Source organism: Aotus nancymaae, unplaced genomic scaffold, assembly GCF_030222135.1.
Source record: "Aotus nancymaae isolate 86718 unplaced genomic scaffold, 86718_ANA_hifiasm-v0.15.2.pri h1tg000020l, whole genome shotgun sequence".
In the NCBI taxonomy this organism is placed as follows: Eukaryota; Metazoa; Chordata; class Mammalia; order Primates; family Aotidae; genus Aotus; species Aotus nancymaae.
The window spans coordinates 9,360,049-9,376,268 of NW_026988432.1; the positions used below are offsets into that span (position 1 = coordinate 9,360,049).

A 16,220-nucleotide genomic window follows, 5' to 3' on the forward strand; every position below is an offset into this window, starting at 1 on the left:
CTGTCTGTAATGCTCCTGTGGCTACTGACTGCGGTTGACGTTTCTCTGGGTTTGGCTTAGCCATTCCCATGTGTTCCAGTAACTTGGACCACACTGTCTAGGCTCTACAAGACCACCTTTGTTTCCTGTTCACGTAACCTAAGAACACCACATATGATAATGACCCTGGATTATTGGCCTGAGCTACACATCAGTGAGCCCAATTATGGGTGATACAATGGACTCTTCATGTGCTAGATCAATCCTAATCCACAGGGGTGGTTGAGGATTTTAACGGACAGTTAAAGGTTGGGCCTAGCTAGCTGATGGTGGGGTACAGTACCCCAGCCTAGTCTACATATCTCAGGGGAGTGGTCTGGGATCTCAGCGCAGGAATTCCTCAATTCAATATTTTTCATAAGCATTTTATGAACACTCAGGCATCATTACCAAGAAATGGTGAGAACACTTCTGAAATCCAAGTTCCCAGATGCCAACCAAGAACCATTCTTGCAAACAGTTCTTTCTAAGCATAGCAGCCTCAGGCTTCCTATGGTACCTTTTCTGCACAGATGTAAAATGTTGTAGTAGGGCAAGGAGCTTAGGCATCTATTTGTGTTTCTACCAAGTCCTGCTTTAATTCTTTTTGTTGGAATCTTTCCTTCTAATTACTTTATTATTGATCAGTTCTCTGCTTTTATTTTTGAGATGTTTGATGGATAGGTCACTGAGTACAAATTTTATATACAAATTTATTGAAGGAATTTGGTTTTTGCCCTTATATTTATCAATGTATTGTCTCTGCCTATACTATACAGTTATAAAGTGGACACAAACATGCAAAGATTTGTTTTCTTGTTTTTCAGGTTTAAGGAAAATCGAAATGATGACATTTGGCTTGTAGATGTAAGTATGTAAATTTTATATGCTAGTTACCGACCCCTACCATTTTAAGCATTATTTTCTATTTTCCTCTACCCAAAGTCAGCAGTATACAGCTAGTGCTTATGTATATACTCAATTTGTTTTTTTAGGTATTACTATATTTGGGATTTTACATTAAAAAGAAGAGTTTTAAGGTTCCTCTGAAGGGAACCTATTTTTGATGAAATTTGGGGGTGAGGACATTAAGAGGAAAAACTGGAACCCTATCTTATAATGAGGTCAACTTTTAGATTATACCTTAGTGATAAAGGATATGATTTTATTACAGAATTCACTCTTGTTTTCTTGATAGTTTCCAAGAGCTAGAATATATTAATATCACTTAGAATCATATTTTTATCTTAACAGTGGACAAAATTAAATTTTCATCTTCCTTTCTTTCAAGTTTGGAATATATTTAAACCTTACAATAGTTGCTGTTTTAACATGCCTCAACAAAAAGTAGAATAGCAGCAAAAGAGATAGAAAAAGAATGGCAGAGTTGACAGTTACTGAAGCTAGATGACAGATCATGAGGGTCCACTATTTAATTCTTTCTCCTTTTGTGTATGTTTGAACATTTTCATGGTTTTAAGTTAAAAAATCTTGTTTCATGAGACGATAACAAGCAGTTTGTAACACCACTTAACTAGGGAAACCTAGTATCAACCCCACCATCTGGTAATTCTAAAGAAGGGTGAAGGACTGTGACTTTAGTTTAATCAACCCGACTTGCTCTTGTGCCGAACCAGTCATCTTAACGACCTCCCCAGTTTTGCTAGTGGTTACGATAGAAGTCAGCAAAGCCACCTACAATGCTGGAATTTTTATAATATAGGTAGATTGATATTTATCATTAACAATTAGTTGTGTATGTGATATGGTATGTATATGTTTATTTTGGGGATTCATTTTACATAAAACATTTTATATAGAACATTTACTTGGAAGCAAGGACATTTTTATTGTAAATTGTATATCTGTTTTAAATAAGTATCAATAGTCAATTAAAATGAAGTTAAGATAGTACCAGTTTTGAGGTATCTAGGTTTATGGTTGTATGTTTTGATCTTTCATTATGTATTTACTTTAAAAATTATGTTTAAACTTCTTGTCTAAAACATTATTAGATCATTTGGTCAAAGACATTCTTTGATTCTCACTGTAGCACAACATTTTAATGGTTATCTTTTTTGTTTGTTTTTTGTTTTTTAAAACAAGTTTTATGCACCATGGTGTGGCCATTGTAAAAAGCTGGAACCAATTTGGAATGAAGTTGGTCTTGAGATGAAAAGCATTGGTTCTCCAGTTAAGGTTGGAAAGATGGATGCTACTTCCTATTCTAGTAAGCCTTCACTTAATATATTATTTTACTGTTCTCATAGCAAAAATAATTATATGTAGCAGTATTCAGGATGGGAGGAAGACTTTTTTCATCATATAAAAATCAGTTATCTTAATAATTTAAGACTGTATACTTTATGAGTTAAATGAATTAGCCATTGAACATGTAGTATGTAGTATATGTTAATCTTATGCTTAACAGATGTTTAAGCCATCTTTTCTCCTTTGAGCCTACTTTAAATAATCCGCTTACGTGAGGCAGCTATAGAAATTGAGTGTCAAACTATTGATATTGCTACTTGAGTTCAGAATGAGAGTTCGTTTTCCGAGTAGCCTGAGATGTGCTATGGTAGAGAAAAAATGGGAACTTGAAGGATGAATTGAGTTAGGATAAATATAAGTGAGGATCAGGAAGGTTTTCACATTAGAAAGAATACTAGAGCAAAGTAACAATAGAGTGTAAAAGAGGTTAATGAGTGTGTACTAGAGAATAGAATGAAGTGGAGGTGAGCAAACCTTGGTCTGTAGGCCGAATTTCTCTACTACCCATTTTTGTAAATAGAGTTATATTGGAACATTGCCACACTCATTTGTTATCTGTGTTCATGGCTGTTTTCATGCCCCCATGGCAGAATTCAGTACTTGTGACCCGAAGCCATGTGCCCCAGAAAGCCTAAAATATTTATCTGACCTTTTACACCAACACCTGTCTTAAAGGGTTTGGGAAAAGAAGTGAAATTTAGAGAAGTATAAGGTATCGTAGAATTTGGAAAAGAGTGTGGCTTTCAGAAAGCAGACTTGGATTCAAATCCTGGCTCTGCCTGCTGCTTTTGTTGTGTAACACTGAGAAAGTTTCTGAACAAGCCTAAGCTTTGGTTTCCATATTGATAAATTTTTAATTATAATGCTTCTTTTATTGGTGGTTTTGAGGTTTGAATGATAAGGCACATATAAAATCTTTTATATTAAATACATGTAGTTTCTCTTTCATTAGTAAAGAAAGTGGAAGTATGTAATGTATATTCTTTTTAGGAAGTCAGCATTATACTTTGGAGCAAGACCTATGTTTTAATCTCAACTTTGCCACGTCCTACTTTTGTAGCTTTGAGAAGCACTTAACCGCTCTTAATTTTAGTTTCTCTATCAACAAAGGAGAGTGATAATCCTCAAGGTTATGGAAATCATATTAATATCATGTATTTAAAACTCCCTAGCACAATGGCTGAACATATATGACACTAAAGGATGATGCCAGATTTTAAGAGCTTCCCAGGTCAGGCAGTGTTTTGGATTTCATCACTTGTCAGTAGGAGGTAATACACATATTTGTGAAGGCAATGACTTGATAAAAATATTTTTGTCAGCAACTTATAGGATGGAAACTAAAGAATACATAGAAACAGGAGATCATCTAAGTCAGCTTTGTGTATGCATCCAGGCGTTGGATGCTAGGAGCCTGGTGTTGTGAGTGGTGACAGTAGCATACAATGGGAACAGTAATTTTATAGACATGGTCCATGCTAAAATCACAGAAGTAATAGATTGGCTTTGTACTGTAAAGAAAACAAAAAGAATGGTGTGAGATTCTTAGTATAGTTGCTGAGCTATGCTACTACTGGTTATGTGGAAAATAATAGTTTTAATTTTGTGTGCATTTCTAAATTACCAATAATTTTGAATTTGTGGTCTTTTAACTGATGTTTGTGAATAGGGACCTACAGGGTGGGTGAGATGTTAGTGTTGGAATTATTGAGTCACACAAGTGAGACGTTGAAATTTTGAGAAAACAAGAGATAAATGGCAGAAATTGTTATAGAGAGAGGGAGAATTACCATGTTCGAGTTGATATTTCTTTGAAATAAGCTTTTAACAACGTCTAAGAAGTTACCGTTTTCCACTGTTGCTCATGAAAGTAATTTCTTATTTCCCGATGTGTATTTTGATTAGACATGCATACACATATTTATTCATAGATGCATTTATTCATTTATTCGATCAGTCAACATTTAGCAATACTATTTGTCAAGCCTGTGCTAATCTCTAGAGATTAAAGAAAGACCCAGACAAATCCTGCATGTCCTGGAAATGCTTACAACCTAATAGAGGGAGAAAGATGAATAAACCAAAAAGAGCAGTAAAGTCTTAAAAATGGCAAATTATGTGATCACTTGAATAGGCCAGTGGAGTCATAGAGTCATGTATAAAGGAATGTGGGAATATGAAGAAAAATAGTCAATGAGAAAAATAGTGCATATAAACCAGTAAAAGTCTTTGTGGTAAACTGTTCATGTAATACTTCAGTGATAATTAACAATTTACATTGTCAAATTCCATGTTATATCTATTTCATTAGTTTATTCAGTATTAAGTGCCCCTTTGTGCTACTATTTATTAATTGGCACTATGATTAGGGGAAACATAGCAAAGATACTTTTCCTGAGTTACTTAGAGAAGAAAGTGTTTTAAATGCTGTTTTTGAAAAGCAGTAGTAAGACTTCAAATACAGGTTGCAACGTTTTACTCATTGGATATGGAGTACTAAATCTCTTCCAGCCTCCTCTCAAACCTACTTGCACCCCACCCTGCATGGTGGGGCTTGCTTGTAAATGCTATTTGAATTATCCTAACATAGTTTATTGAAAAAAATTATTCCTTTGTAGAAAAGTTGTAGAGTTAGCAGATACTTGAATTAGCAGATCATTGATTTAGCAGATACTTAATGTGCTTACCATGTTAGGATATGCCTGGCACATACTAGATATTGGTGATACATCATTGAACAAAACAAAACCTTCTGGTGTTATGGAACTTACATTTTTGTAGGAAGAGACAAACAGTGACCTGTAAACATAAATCAATTGTCTAATGTTATTTTTGGACCATTATTAGAGTTAAATATCAGTGTTGGATACATTATTCACTTAAATATTAGCACCAAGGGAATGTTTGATATGTAGTGGAGAAATATAGTATCTTCTTGGTATTAAAAAAGGAAGTTAAGTATTCAGAAATCACTGTTCATCTATTACAAACAGATTTTTGCCTTGTGAATCTCAAAGTTTTCTTAAATTTTTCAAGGCAGCTCAAATACAGACATTTTAGTAGAACTTGGAATCAAACAGGTAAAGAAATGATACTTTTTTCAAGTCATCTGCCATTGTTATTCTTGGTCTACCTGTAGAACACTAAAGGATTGGCTATTACATAGATACCTCTTCCATCCCAATAGGTGTTTTTCAGACAGTCACGGTATCAGTGTTCCTTAGCATGTAATCTGTAGACTACCTGCAATAGAATTACCTGGGTACTCACTGTCAGTTCAGATTTCAAAGGCCCACACCAGTCCTACCAAGTGAAAACCTTTGCAATCAGATCTTGTGAGTATGTGTGTATGTATATATGTATTGAGATGGAGTTTCGCTCTTGTTGTCCAGGCTGGAGTACAATGGCAGTATGGTCTCAGCTCACTGCAACCTCTGCCTCCCAGGTTCAAGTGATTCTCCTGCCTCAGCCTCCCTAGTAGCTGGGGTTACAGGCGTGTGCCACCACGCTTGACTAATTTTTTGTGTTTTTAGTAGGAACGTGGTTTCACCATGTTAGCCAGGCTGGTCTCAAACTCCTAACCTCAGGTGATCCACCCACCTCAGCCTCCCAAGAGTGCTGGGATTACCATGAGCCACTGTGCCTGGCCGAAAGTCCGTATTTTTAACTGCTCTTTAGATGATTCTACTGCACACTGAGGTTGGAGAACAACAAAGTGTAGAATGTTATTTTGGTAAATAGTTACAGGATTTTGGTTGAGGTAGGATAAGATTATTCCAAGTGATCAAGTTTATAAAATCTCTAAGAGTCTTTGATATTAACTCATTTCTCGACCATGTATTAAATCATTGCAGTGATTGGAAGCAAATACCATCCAACTCAGTCCAGCAAATCTCTGTGTACAGAATGTTTGGACTAGAGAAATTTGAGTATTATGACTTGGTCTGCTCTGTGTTTGGAATTCTACCAAAAATGTCTTGATACATAGTTTTTACTAATAATAATACCATAGCCAAATAATATAAAAATGTTATGTCCAGTGTAAATCCAGATAGATGTTTTAGCTTCTCTTTTTGTACATACCTCTTCAAAATGAGAACTAAAAATATTTCTCATTTGGAAGTTAAAATATGACATAATATCACCTGTAGTGGCATGCTGATCTTTATTATGGAACCACTGAAATTCTGTTACTCTCCAATCTAAGTGTGACATCATTTTATGATAAAGATCACATTTTAGCTGTCTTTAATGTGTAAACTTGGAATGGCATTTGGCCAATAACATTCTGACATCTTGTTCATAGATTGTAGTTACAAATTAATTTTACCTCTCTAAATTATAAACTCTTTTTGGTCAGTGACTGTTTCAGGGCTTCTCAACCTTGCAGTATTGACATTTTTGAGCTGGATAGTTCTGTGGGGTTTTCCGTTTGTTTGTTTTTGGTGCAGGGGAAGTCAATGACTATGTTTCAAGGTTTATCAGCCTCACACTATTGACATTTTGCACCAGATAATTCTATGGGGTTTTTGTTTTTGTTGGGGGTTGGATGGGAGGAGGAATCCTGTGAATTGCAGGATGTTTGGGAGCATCCCTGACCTCTACCCACTACATATTAGTTGCGTTCTTTCCCAGCCCCTTCCTACCTGCTTACTCACTATTTTTGTCAAACAAAGTATCTTCAGTTGATAGTAAACCACTGCCATATTTTATATCCTTTTCATGTTAGACACATAGTGACATTCAGTAAATATAAAATAGGTAGTATCTTTGAGCTGAAAAGGACTTTTGAGGTTGAGTAACTCCTCACTCCTTTCACCCTTTTCCATTTTATAGATCAAGTAAGGTAAATAGAAGTGAAATGACTAATTTCACATACCAAAGTTAGAATTAGGCCTAGAATCCAAGATCACCATGATTTTCACATCCATACCTATCTCTACAATCAAACTGTTACATTTCAAGTAGAAAATAGAAATGAAATAAAGACTTCATGTTGAATCTTGTTTTATAAACATGTAAAATCATAAAACTTCAAAGATGTAACTCTTGCTGCAAATGGACTCTTCAATTTATGAAGGAATTGATCTCATGTTTCTATATAAACTATTATTCTCTAATATGAACAAGAATAAAAAACTTAAAGTCAGTTAGATCAAGTTTCAGTCTCAGCCCTGCTACCTAATCAGTGGTTGCTCTCAAACAAGTTACTGAATCTTTCTATTTTAGTTTCTTAATCTGAATTAGCTCTATTTTTTCTTCCTCACAGAATTGTTTGCTCTCAAACAAGTTACTGGAATCTATTTTAGTTTCTTTTTATATATTTTTTGAAACAGAGTTTCTCTCTTGTTTCCTAGGCTGGAGTGCAATGGCATGATCTTGGCTCACCGCCACCTCTGCCTCCTGGGTTTAAGCGATTCTCCTGTCTCAGCCTTTCGAGTAGCTGGGATTACAGGCATGCACCACCATGCCTGGTTAATTTTTGTATTTTTAGTAGAGATGGAGTTTCTCCATGTTGATCAGGCTGGTCTCAAACTCCTAACTTCAGGTGATCCGCCCGCCTTGGCCTCCCAAAGTGTTGGGATTACAGGTGTGAGCCACCATGCCTGGCCTCTAGTTTCTTAATCTGAATTGGCATGATTTTTTCCTCCTCATAAAATTGTGTTGAGGTGCAATTTAGAAATATAAGGCCAGTTATAAAATATTTATATCAATTTTATTAATACTGTGTGTGCATTGAGGTGTCGGCAGATAATTACTTAATGAAATCAGGATCAAGAGTAGGAAGGAAAAGGATCTAGCATTTAAGAATCTTCTATGTGCCAGACTCAGATTCTATTCCTTCTGTTTTCTCATTTTAAAAATCCCAATCTGTAGCCCTGCGAGATGAGTAGTATTCTCTGAAGGGGAATGAGAGAAGTTAAAAAAACATCCAGAGTTACATAGACGATAAGTGAAGTTAGAATCCTAACCAACTTTATAATGAGCCCACATAATGGAGTCATTATGTGTTTATAACCCCCGCTTTGTTTGCTTTTTTTTTTAAATGTTATGCTACCATTCCCTTTTAAGGAAATCTAAGGCTGGAGTTTTATAGAAGTTGCTATCAATTAAAATTATGTCAGGAGTGGTGAAGGTTAATGTTAATGATCAAAAAGCCAAGACCTGTGGGTTGGGTGACACATCACATTGTCTGGATGTGAATACCCAGGTCAAGGAAACAATGTGATAGGGTTAAGTGTGGAGCTGGGATTTTTCTCTCTGGGACTTACTATGAGATCTACAATGTCAGGCTATGAAGCGCCACAGTGTGTTTTCTCATTAATTGCATACTTCATTTTCTTTATTTGATTTGTATATAAATAAATTTTGAGATAATTTAAGCTATATAAAGGGATTACTAGTAGAATATAACTTTGTCCCCCAATCAATTATATTAGAACTTATGTTTTAGCAGTTTTTAAAATAAGTTTTAGTTGAAGGGATTTTATTTCCCTGTCTTCTTAATTTGGGAGAGTATTTCCCTGTCTTCTTAATATGAAAAGGGAGCATTAAAAATATGCATTATTCACATAATCTCACCAAAGTAGTTTCTGTGTTTTTGCTGGGAAGAAGGCAATCTCCATTCCCACAGTCTTCAATTAGAACATACTTGACAGAACTAAGTCCTACATAACAGATGGGCACAAATAAATTATGTGCTTGCTCTGAGTTCGAGTGTCTGTTGAGAAGCAGGACCTGATCTTCAGAACTTGAGTTATTAATTATTACCTCTGCTTTTATGCTACCTCTTAAGGAAAATACATGTGGGCCACTGTCCAGGTCCCTCTATCTGCCTATCTCCGTATGTTTAAGGGAGAAACTAGACTTGACAAAGGAAGATAAAATATTGGATATTATTTTGTCACAGATTGACTGCCCTTATTCTTGTGAACTGAATTGGTGAGTTGATGAGAAACCAAAGATTAGTGAAGATTACTAAAGTGATTGTTAAACTGGAGTCCAGATGTAAGGTTTCCTTACCCAACTGTGATAACAAAATATCCTGGCAACAAAGAAAATTACAAAGGGAAGGATCATGTGAATAATACAGTGTACTTTTCATATACTAGCATATGGTTTTGTAAATATCTTTTATGGTATAATGTGTGTTAGCTGAGAATATTTTATTTCTTCTTTCCTGTCCTAGTGGCCTTTTGTCTGTAAAATAGCGTTGCATTAATTTGATACATGATTTCTCTACTTTTTAAAATCTTATTTCGCTTCTGATATTTTCTTGTTCTTTTCCCTCAAAAGATGCTATTGTAGCAACCATTCTCATTTTAATTAATGTGAGGATTTCAGAATAATCTTTGAGATGATTAAAATTACTCTAGGTTATCACAAAAGCAGAAACTCCTGAAAGAATTAAAGTTGCTTTTCAATCGTATATTGACCATAGTAATTAATTTTGCAAATACAAGTTTTTTTTGTTGTTGTTGTTTTTTAGATTAGAATACACTGCAGTTCTTTGAAGACTCAAAAAACACTGAAGGCCCCCCCTCCTCCGTCCCTGCAAGGGGGCAGGGCGGGATCCACCAGCCTCGCGAGCTGCCGTAAAAAAAAATAAAATAATAAAATAAAAAAACACTGAAGGAAGAGATGGGCCTTTTTTTTTTTTTTTTTTTGAGAGAGGAGTAAATGAGACCTAGAAGAAATATTTGTCTTAGACATGAAGTCAAATGAGAAGTGCTTATTTTTTTTTTACCAGAATACCTTTTTAAATAAGTACTTTACAAATTTTTAACTATTCTTTTGACATGCATTTCTTATTTTGTCATAGTATTTTATGCAGGTCACAGATTGGATTATTAAGTAATTATTTTGAACAAGAATGTCATGTTTTTTTTTTTTCTTTTGTGTAAGTTTATATTCTTAAGACTTAAAAACAAATCTATATGGGTTGTATAAATATCTTTATATTTTTAAAGTAAAAGGCTCATTTGTTACCTAGTTTCTCATATTTAAAAAAAAATTTAGAATGCTTTATTCTTTTTCTTATCAAGGCATTGCTTCAGAATTTGGAGTTCGAGGTTATCCAACAATTAAGCTGTAAGTTGAGTGTTGTATGTTTATATGTGTATTTTTATTAGTTCACTCTACTTACGTTTTATTGCATTAATATCTAGTAGATTCCTTGGAGGACTGAAGATTTGGGTTTGACCATTCTTTATAGGTGAAGTATGTAATTAAAGGAGAGGGACTGCATCTTTATGCTTTTCTTCATTTTAAATAATCATGTTGTTTACAGCTAATTCACGTGTTTTGCCTGCTGTGTGACATGCACTGTGCAGAACAAGGTATACAGTCATAAATTATGAAGTCTTTTACCCTTGAGGAGTTCAAGTGTGGATTGTGAGATAAAAGAAATATAGAAAATGAAAGTTGATGGATATTAATTCTAATCTGTAGGTGTTGATCAAGTCTAATAAAGTGTACAAGTTGAAAGAAATGGCATGATAATTCTAAAGGACTTGTTTTATAATCATGACTTCATTGAATTTTCTCATGATTTTTATTAATCTTATTTCGGTAATGCGGGGAGCTGTGGAATTGTTTTGAAAGTTATTTTTATAATAAAGTAGGTTTTAAAAAATATTTTCACATCTCAACTTTTTGAATTTGAGTAATTTCAGTTTATATCTTGGGTTTTGTGTTGACCTTTCTCCTTCTCCCACTTTGTAAAAGTGTTTGCTTAGCCTCTTTTATTTTTTGTGTTAAGCAAATCATCCTTTATTTTCCTTCTGTTTAATTGTAGGTATTCTGTTGTACTTCCCAATTTGTCCTTTTTAAAATTTCAATTAATTAGGCACACAGATTAATTCATTGGTTGCTTTTGAAGAATTATGTAATTTTCTAGAAGAACTATTTTTATGGATTGTTTTACTCTTTAATGTTGGCGCATCAAGTAACTGTGATGTTGTATTGCTTAACATTGTTTTGCCTCTACCAAAATACTCATATTTCCTTGTCCTTTCATTCACCTTTTGACAGGGAAGATAGCGAAAATTATAGTGCTTTAATTTTCTAAGCTCTTAACCATGAGTGTGTAGATTACTTTTCAGAAGCATAGATACAATGCAGTTATCAAATACAGAGTAAAATATATTTATGTAATTTTAATAGAATATAGCCTTTTTTTTTTATTTTGTGTTGCTGGTCCTCTGACCAGCCTAATGCCTATCATATTTTACATGAGAGCTACTTCTAAAACTTCTTTGCATTTATTTTGTGTTGCTGGTCCTCTGACCAGCCTAATGCCTATCATATTTTACATGAGAGCTACTTCTAAAACTTCTTTGCATTTACTATTTTATGTACTATTATTTTATGAAACAATAGATGATGATTAACATTAAATATTAAAACAGTTAAAACAATCCAAGAGTAATCTGATTTTGTTTTTGCTTTTTAAGATTAAAAGGGGACTTGGCATATAATTACAGAGGACCACGAACAAAAGATGATATTATTGAGTTTGCTCACAGGGTATCTGGGTAAGTTATTAGGAAAGGCCTTTACTATATGTTATTAATATTTGAAAATTAAATATATTTTAATAGACTGTATTGAACACACATATTTTAAGGACATACCTGAGTAAAATTTGATTATTTACTTATAAGAAAAGATAGGATTAAACAGCATATCCAAAGAAATGCTTTAAACAGAGACCATGGTTTGTGTTATATACTTGTTAACTTCACATTTAAATTTGTTTTGTCTATATAAGAATTTTACCCAGTGATTTTTTAATACATTTTTGAAATTTTGATTATGTGTAGCAACTCTGTGAATCTTAACATTTATTTTATGATAATTTTGCTTTTGGACTGCCTGGTTCAGAGTTTTCAACAAAGCCTTGGGATATTATTGTTCTGAACAGACTCGGGCTTTCATCCATAGTCTTTGATACTGGAAAATGTATTTTAGATACAGCTAAAATATTTTTCCTTACTTACCACGTGCTGCTTTCTGCCAGCTGTGAGGTATTCATGCATTTTATACTTAGAATGTGACATAGTTAAAACCCAAAGATCTATTTAAGTTACTGATCTCTAAGGTTTTACTGATAAGGAAGCAAATTCCTCTATAAGCATTTCTTGTTGGTTTGAAATTTTTTTTTTTTCCTGAGAAAGAGTCTTGCTCTTTCTCAGTTCAAGCAACTCTCCTGCCTCAGCCTCCCAAGTAGCTGGGATTACAGGTGCCTGATACCGTGCCCAGCTAATTTTTGTACTTTTAGTAGAGACGGGGTTTCACCATCTTGGCCACTACTGCATTTTGATGGGATATAAAGAAAGTCAGTGCTTGTAATTCTTTAATATGATTATGTAAAATTTCTTGAGGAGAATGTTCATCAAGCTGTGCTAATCTTTATTGGCCTCAAAGTATAGAAACCTATGAGTTTAACAGGATATATTATACTGATAGCTTTAAATAGCTTTAAGATAAATTAAAATGGAATGGATTTTTTTGGTGGCACAATACTGTCTCAAATTATTTGAGAAAATTCATAGCATTAGGAATGATCTTTATATATTGAAGTTTGTAGTGCTTACTGATGTAATTTTCACATTGACTGTGTTTCATTTTATTTCCTTTGTAATTAAATGCATTTTGAAATAACTATGTTGTATGAGGGGAGTGCTAGTGGGAGGTACCGTATCCTCCCAGGATTTATATTAGTCATTATATTTGGGAAATTTTTAGTGAGTTTTGGTTTAGGCTTAAGAAGGGATTCTCCTAATGTAATTGGAGATAACTCTATTGCAGATGATATTTCAGCAGTGAGTTCTGGAGTTGCATCACTTACAAATTAATTACTAAGTATTAAAATAGAGGCTAGGGTAGAGTCATGATGCAATGCATCATAAGAATTTTGAAAATATATTTGCCTTTCCAAGTGTGTGGTGAATTTTGAAAATATATTTGCCTTTCGAGCTATGTTCTATTCTTTTTACAAATGTGGTGGAGTGAAAATTATATAATATACACACCATATGTAAAAGATGGTGTGTATACTATATAAAACTAACTTCTTCATAGTTTTTTAATGATATTTTATAATTGATATGCTTCATAATAACTTGTGATGTCATTCATTTAGCGTATTTGCTTCAAAAAATGCTTGTATGATAAAATTTTTTGTTTTCTCTTCATGAGATTCTTATATAGTGTTATGACTGTCATTTTCCATTTTATTTTTTCTGAAAATGATTAATGATATGCTTTGGATTTTAACCTCCATAGGGTACTTTAAAAGCATATAGCATTTAAATTGACAGAGTAAGATATAAATATTCTTAATGAAGTACTATATATTCCTTGGATGATGTTTCACAGTGTTTTTATAAATGACCATTTGAAAGGTAGAAAAAAATAATTCTCTTGGGAATTGATTTTTTTTTTAAACTGAAGATTCTAAATGGACAGTAGTTCTCTTTTTGTCCATCAAAATACCAGCATGGTACTCTGCAAAGGAATGTTTTGACACTTACTTTGAAACTGATAGATTAAATTGTGGGTACTATATTAATCTTTTATATGTATGTACAGTAGTAGTCACGGACCACAGTTTTATTAGATTTTTGTGGATTTTGAGATATACTTAAGATGCAGTTGATATATTATTAAAACTTAATAACTTGGCCGGACGCGGTGGCTCACACCTGTAAACACAGCACTTTGGGAGGGCGAGGCAGGCAGATCACTTGAAGTAGGGAGTTCGAGACCAGCCTAACATGTAGAAACCCCATTTCTACTAAAAATACAAAAATTAGCCAGTTGTGGTGGCGCATGACTAATCCCAACTACTTGGGAGGCTGAGACAGGAGAATTGCTTGAACCCAGGAGACAGAGGTTGCAGTGAGCCAAGGTCGCACCATTGTATGCTAGCATGAGCAACAAGAGCAAAACTCCGTCTGAAAAAAAAAATTCATAACTTGAGACATGATTAGTTATAGTATAAATAAGAATAAATTATGTACTTTATAATTCAAGTTTGTTTTTTGTTTTGTTGTGCAACAGGGCTTTAATTCGGCCACTTCCAAGTCAGCAAATGTTTGAGCATATGCAGAAGAGACATCGTGTATTTTTTGTTTATATAGGTGGAGAATCACCTTTGAAAGTAAGACATTATTTTTTTAATCCACAAAAACAGATGTATTGTAATTTAATTTTCTGTATAATCAACATTTCACTAGAAACTCAGAACTTATATTGCTCTTACTAGAAATATTTTCTTTCTGAGTCTAAGTATTTCTTATAATAGAAACCCTTCCTTGTATATCCTCTGTCGTGTTTGCCTATATGAAACAGAAGTGTGTAAAAAGTGAGTAGATGCTGCCTGCCTTAATATTTTTTTCTATTATTAACTTGGTTATTTAAATCTTGTGTTGCTTTTTCAAATTCTGAGTCTTTGAGACTGCAGACTGTATGTGTGCATATACTCATATTTTCCTATAATCATCATTAGTTTGTCTAATTTATAATTAAATGAATACATACGAATTGAACTTGTATTATATTTAATGAACTTGATTTGAAGAAAGATAAAAGCTCTTAATTACATTTGCCTTTTACCTGGAAACAATTTTATTTGCTTATATTTTTTCTTTTCACCTAAAAGGATGTAAGGTAGCAAATTATGGTGATGATACTTACTGCATAAGGTAACTCTCACTGTTTAATGAGGAATGAATTTTGACCTTTAATTAATATTTTTAAATAATCTTTTTTCTGTTTTTATCTTCATAGGAGAAATACATAGATGCTGCTTCAGAATTGATTGTATATACATACTTCTTTTCTGCCTCAGAAGAAGTGGTTCCTGAGGTAATGTTTAAAATTTGATTTTAATGACACAATTTTATTTATTAAATTATAACTTGATTTAATAAATAAAATTGTGATTATTGATTAAATTATTGATTTAAATACCAGAATTATTTACTGTGATATGTGTGGAAAGAGTAAACATGCTGATTCTTTACTACTGGTATTAGATTGCTTTTTATTAATAAACAAATACCATCAGGTTCATAGCCTTTAGGGGTTTACATTAGTACTGTACTTCTTTCTTTTTAAAATAATAGTAGTGATGGTAAGTGATACCTCGAACTCCTAAACTGGCTTACAAGTAGTGGATTTGTGTGTGTGTATGTGTGTGTTGCAGATACAGTCTTTTTTGGGTCCTCACACTGAGATAATGGTCTTCAGTAAACAAATTGATAAACAGGATGTCGTAAGTGCTATAAAAAAATTTAAAAAGCAGTGTGATAGTTGGGGCAAATAGGAGCAGGATGGGTGCTGTAGGTTGATTGGTCAAGAAATGTTTGTCCCAGAAGAAAATACTTGAACTGAGACTTTTACATAATGTGAAGGAGCTGTACAAAGATCGGTGGATAGAATACACCAGAAACAAGAAACAAATAATACGAATATTCAACATGAGAACACACCTGGCATGATACAGGAATGAAACAGCAGGCCAATGTGACTGTAGTGTATACAGTGCAGTGGGAAGTGGGTAGAGGGCATTGTAGGCTTTGTAAGTCATGACAGTGCATGTGATGAGGTTGAAGTTGGTGAAGAACATGGACTGATGTTTAAGGACATTACTCTGTGCTAAGTGCAGAGTGCGTTAGGTAGGTCTGATAATAGATCCATAGATACCAATTGAACTTTTGCAGTAATCTAAGAAATTTCAGCTTGAGGGTTAGTTAGAGAGTTGGGGAGAAGTAAAGGATTATTGCTTTTACAAGATAAAATTGTTAGCGCTTGCCGACATGAAAGAATAAGAATGAATCGAGGATGACTCTGAGATGTTTTGGTTTGAACAATTGGGTAGATGGTGGTGATTTATGATCTTGAGGAATATTGAAGAAGGAAGA

General features: G+C 33.7%; 1 protein-coding gene across 3 annotated transcripts in view; it reads left to right on the forward strand.

Annotated features, from left to right (window-relative positions):
- The window catches only part of TMX3 (thioredoxin related transmembrane protein 3), a 39,404-nt gene that overhangs the window by 2,893 nt on the left and 20,291 nt on the right, over positions 1–16,220 (forward strand). For 2 of the 3 annotated variants that reach the window (XM_021673546.2, XM_021673547.2), the window contains 6 exons: positions 846–885; positions 2,125–2,248; positions 10,335–10,380; positions 11,745–11,825; positions 14,356–14,455; positions 15,085–15,162. In XM_021673546.2, coding sequence (XP_021529221.2) covers positions 846–885; positions 2,125–2,248; positions 10,335–10,380; positions 11,745–11,825; positions 14,356–14,455; positions 15,085–15,162 — 469 coding nt within the window. The remainder of the gene's footprint in view (positions 1–845; positions 886–2,124; positions 2,249–10,334; positions 10,381–11,744; positions 11,826–14,355; positions 14,456–15,084; positions 15,163–16,220) is intronic. The other variant, XM_064379036.1, reaches the window with a different exon arrangement.